Below are 5383 nucleotides of genomic sequence, written 5' to 3'. Positions count from 1 at the left end.
ACCTTCTATCCAGATGATTCCAGATTAGCCTGTTCGGACATATGGCAATATCTTCATGCTTCTTATCAAACCAGGACGAACCAATATATAAGAAGCTTGATTGGGAACCACTAATGGTGTAGCCATGACCAGAGACCTTGAGGAGGAGCTGAGTGACACTGATGAGGAGGCTGCTGATGAGGAGAACCAGGACCAGAACCAGAACCAGAGAGATACACCAGGAGAACCAGCTAGTGTGTGGATTGGACCAATGACTAGATCAAGGCTGAGAGCACAAGAGAAGAGTCTCCTACACTTAGCCAAAATCGTGGGAGGTGTTTGCAAGGGAGATAACCAAGACAAACCAGCCTGTTGGTTCAATCTAATTAAATTGTAATGTTTCTGGTTATTGGGCTTTCATTTAATTTAAACCAGAAACAATAAACCAAGTTTGGGTAGGATTAGGATTTTAAATTAAACCAATTTCGATTTTAATTAGTATTAGGATTAGGATTAAACCATCTGGTTTAAGCCTAGGGCTTTCTTTGATTTTCTGTCGACATTTGTTTAAGAGTTCATGGCTGCTTGCTTTGAAACTCATTCAACTTTCAATCTAAGAATTATTTTCTCAAGTTGTTTCAAGTCTTCAAGCTTTCTCTGTTCAGCTAAAGGAACATTGATCTCACTTAAAGGAAGGAATTCCTTGTGAATCCATCTTAGACTATACAGGGTAATCCTGTGTCTTTGAGTAGCTATCCAACTTTGCAGCCACACCATAGCTGTAGAGTGTCGACCATAGTTCAACAGAGTGCTAGTAGCCTCCTAGAACACCCACTTCTATTACCTTCAAGTGATCCAGGAGCATAAGCCATACCCAGGCTGCACCAAGTGGTATCAGAGCCACTTGAAGGTTAGGGTTTGCGATTTGTCTACTCAGATCATTCCATACCATCAAACACTTTTCTTATCTATCTATCTGTTGTAAGCCAGCTGAGCCAACCCTGGTAATCAAAAAAAAAAAAAAGAAAAGAGATCTTTGATCCAAATCAAAAAAAAAATATAAGAAAGCTGAAGAGAAATCCAGCTAGCTGAAGAGAAATCCAGCTCAGGGTGGTAAAGTCAGCTGGTGCCTAAATCTCTTAATACTTTCTATCTGATTCATTGGGGTTTTAGTTCTAGATCTTAGGTGTAGAGCTTTGAATCTTAACTGAACTTGTGGGAAAGCAGAGACTTGGCAACTGAAACAGAGTGAGAGAGAGTTTATAATTGTGCTCTTTTGTTTCTTTTCTAACTTGTCTTTCAGGTCACAATGGCTGATGAACAAGGCAGAGAGGATAGAGGAGAACCGGCAGCCCAGCAGATCAATCTTAATCAAGTCCAATTTGAGGCTATGATGGCTGAGATAACCAGGAGAATGCAAGTTAACTTCAATAGAGCTCAACAAGCTAATGATGTTTTAGTTGATGATAATGCAGGACAGGAGAGAGCAGCAGCTGTTGCTGGAGCTAGGAGAGCACGCATTGGACCTATAAGGGGAGCACGGTTTGAGGTTGCAGGTCATAGGCTCTATGGTGAGCAAGCTGAGGATGATGAAGCTGATGAAAGTGATGATGAGTCTCAGGCTAGTCAGCACAACAGGCACCATAACCGCAGGCGACCAGCTGATAACCTAGGCAATCTCAAGCTTAGAATTCCTCCATTCCATGGTAAGAATGATCCTGATGCCTATCTGGAGTGGGAGAAGAAGATTGAGCTAGTTTTCAACTGCCAGCAGTTCACTGAGGAGAGGAAGGTTAGATTAGCAGCCACTGAGTTTTCTGGTTATGCTATTAACTGGTGGGATCAGATTGCTACTACCAGGAGACGCAATGGAGAGCCTCAGATAGCTTCCTGGTTTGAGATGAAAACTGTAATGAGAAAGAGATTTGTTCCTAATCACTATGGAAGAGACCTCCACCAGAAACTAAGGAGGCTTTCCCAAGGTTCTAAGAGTGTAGAGGACTATCACCAGGAGATGGAGACACTCATGTTGAAGGCTGACTTAGAAGAGGGTGTGGAAGCTACTATGGCTAGGTTCCAAGGGGGACTTAATAGAGAGATCCAGGATAGGTTGGAGCTGCAAGAGTATGAAGATATGGATGAGTTGTTGCACAAGGCAATTTTGATTGAGCAGCAGAACAAGAGAAAGAGCTCTACTAGATCTCCATACAGTTCTAATTCAAAACCAGCCTACTCAAGAGATGAGAGATCAACTGATAAGCCAAAGGAGGAAGCTTCTACAGCTAGCACCAAGCGTGAGGATAAGGGAAAGGGCGTGGATACATCTACCAGAACCAGGAACATCAAGTGTTTCAAGTGCCATGGCTTTGGGCATTATGCTAGTGATTGTACCAACAAGAAGGTGATGACTATCTTAGCTAATGGGGAAGTGATATCTGAGGATGAAGATGGCGACCAGGAGCTTGATGAGGATGGCGTGGAGTATCCAGTCCAAGGGGAACTACTGGTTACTAGGAGACTTCTCAATGTTCAGCCTAAGGTCAAAGAGGATGAGCAAAGAGAAAACTTGTTCCACACAAGGTGTTTGATTCAAGACAAGGTGTGCAGCTTAATCATTGATGGAGGTAGCTGTACAAATGTGGCAAGTAATGAGCTAGTGGAGAAACTAGGTCTTGAAGTGATCAAACACCCTAAACCATATCTGTTGCAATGGATCAATGATGAGGGAGGTGTTGGAAATGCTGAGAACAGCTAAGAACATGAACTCACTCTTTAATAATGGAAGAGACAATCAACTTGTGATTGAATCCCCTCAGCAAAATAATCTACACACCATCTGAATCTAGAGAGATTAAGTGGTTGTGAGATTAATACAATAACTAGAACTATGCTAAGAATAAATTAAAGACTCTAGTTTGAATCTATCCTTGTGGAGTATCACAACACTGATGGTTTGTGTACTTAAGCTACAAGGAGTTAGAATCAGTAAGCTAGAGATGAACAGAACATAAAGAAGAGTTTAAACTGATTTAGAAGTGGAATGGGCAAGCAATAGTCTGCCATTTAAGGCAGACTCTAAATCGTGTATCACAACCTCTCTACATTGTGACTAACTTGAAGAACACTTAGTAAAGGGATGGAGATACACAAAATTGTATAAGCTTGTCTCTTATTTCTTGTGTGTGATTACAATGAGGCTGCCTCTTTATTTATAGAGGAGAGCCTTAGGTTTTACAGCAGCAACAAGACAAAGATACAACTTGCAAGCTATTAAACAATTGTTAAAGGACAGCTTGACTAAACTAATATTATTTAAGGGAAATCAGAGTGAGAGCAGGCTGGGGAGAGAGAATGGCACGTCCAGGATGAGTGAGAGTGACATATCACAACAGCTCTTTGCTTAAGTTCACATGTGATCTCATTTCAACTTCAAACAAGATGCTTGGCGCCAATGCAGTCTGATTTTGTTTCTGGTCGACAGGAACTCCCTATCTTTGCACCAACATTATCAGAACCCTATCTTTGCACATTCTTGATCTTGATCCTAACTTTGCACATTCTTCTTTTAGTGATTCAAGGTTGACCCGGACTTTGTACTTCCATGATCTTCCTTGTGCATACTTTGGGCATCATTTCTTTTGCACCAACTTTGCACAAGTACACCTTGATCACACTCAGCTACTGCTTCTTCCTTCTTCATTCCAACAGGAGGATTAAAGATCACCAAGCAAGTGAAAGTTTTACTATCAGTGGGAAAGTATCAGGATGAGATCACTTGTGATGTAGCACCTCTTGAAGCTAGCCACATCCTCCTTGGTCGTCCATGGCAGTATGATAAGAGAGCATTACATGATGGCTTCACCAACAGATACACTTTTGCTCACAAGGAGAAACAAGTGACACTGGCGCCAATGACACCTCAAGAAGTACACCAAGATCAAATGCTTCTCAAAAGGAGGAGGGAGGACGCCAAGGCTGCTGGTAAGACCTTGCTACTAGAAGAAACCAAACAGGTAAGTAAACTCAACCTCTTTGCTACTGCTAAGGATATTAAAACTGCTGTGATTGAACAATCAAATTTTATCCTAGTAGTTTATAAAGAATTGTTGAGCTCTACTACTAACCTTGCTCCTGAGATTCCAGAGGAGATTGAATGTCTTTTGCAGGAGTATGAGGATGTGTTTCCAGAAGACAATCCCATGGGGCTGCCGCCTATTAGGGGCATAGAGCACCAAATTGATTTTGTGCCAGGGGCTACCTTACCAAACCGTCCAGCATACAGGACCAATCCTGTGGAGACTAAGGAGCTTCAGAAACAAGTCAATGACCTGCTGGAGAAAGGCCATATCAGGGAGAGCATGAGTCCTTGTGCTGTACCTGTTTTACTGGTGCCTAAGAAAGATGGAAGCTGGAGGATGTGTGTGGATTGCAGAGCCATCAACAACATAACAGTTAAGTACAGACATCCAATCCCTCGCTTAGATGATATGCTAGATGAGTTACATGGTTCATGTGTCTTTTCTAAAATTGATTTAAAGAGTGGTTACCACCAGATTAGAATGAAAGAAGGAGATGAGTGGAAAACTGCCTTTAAAACTAAGCTAGGATTGTATGAATGGCTTGTGATGCCTTTTGGGTTGACTAATGCACCTAGTACTTTCATGAGGTTAATGAATCATGTCTTGAGAGCTTTGATAGGGCGATTTGTAGTTGTGTATTTTGATGATATCCTGATTTACAGCAAGACTATGGAAGAACATGTTAACCACTTGAAACAAGTTCTAGATGTGCTTAGAAAAGAAAATCTGTATGCTAACTACAAGAAGTGTTCCTTTGGCACAGATAACCTTGTCTTTTTAGGTTTTGTTGTGACTTCACAGGGTATACAGGTTGATGAGGAGAAGGTGAAAGCCATCAGGGAGTGGCCGATCCCTAAGTCTATTGGAGAGGTCAGAAGTTTTCATGGACTTGCTGGCTTCTATAGGAGGTTTGTGAGAGATTTCAGTACAGTTGCAGCACCACTAACTGAAATAATCAAGAAGAGTGTAGGTTTCACTTGGGGACCAGACCAGGAAGAAGCATTTCAAATGCTAAAGGATAAATTAACTAGTGCTCCCTTACTTGCACTTCCTGATTTTTCTAAAACTTTTGAAATTGAATGTGATGCATCTGGTATTGGAATTGGAGCTGTGTTGATGCAGGATAAGAAGCCCATAGCTTATTTCAGTGAAAAGCTAGGAGGCGCCACCTTGAACTATCCTACCTATGATAAGGAGCTGTATGCCTTGGTGAGGGCTCTACAAGTGTGGCAACACTACTTGTGGCCTAAGGAGTTTGTGATCCATACAGATCATGAGTCTCTTAAACATCTCCAGGGGCAACAGAAGCTGAACAAGAGGCATGC

At 41.8% G+C, this 5383-nt stretch overlaps 1 protein-coding gene across 1 annotated transcript; it reads left to right on the top strand.

Moving 5' to 3' along the window:
- Positions 1-3890: 3890 nt before the first annotated feature.
- LOC130507312 (uncharacterized) lies at positions 3891-5175 on the top strand. The gene is made up of 3 exons (XM_057002022.1): positions 3891-4367; positions 4860-4928; positions 5167-5175. The coding sequence occupies exons 1-3, from the start codon at positions 3891-3893 to the stop codon at positions 5173-5175; spliced, it is 555 nt and encodes a 184-aa protein (XP_056858002.1).
- The last annotated feature ends 208 nt before the right edge of the window (positions 5176-5383 follow it).

Source organism: Raphanus sativus, unplaced genomic scaffold (genome assembly GCF_000801105.2).
Source record: "Raphanus sativus cultivar WK10039 unplaced genomic scaffold, ASM80110v3 Scaffold4314, whole genome shotgun sequence".
Lineage (NCBI taxonomy): Eukaryota > Viridiplantae > Streptophyta > Magnoliopsida > Brassicales > Brassicaceae > Raphanus > Raphanus sativus.
This window is presented reverse-complemented; position numbering and strand designations above follow the sequence as displayed.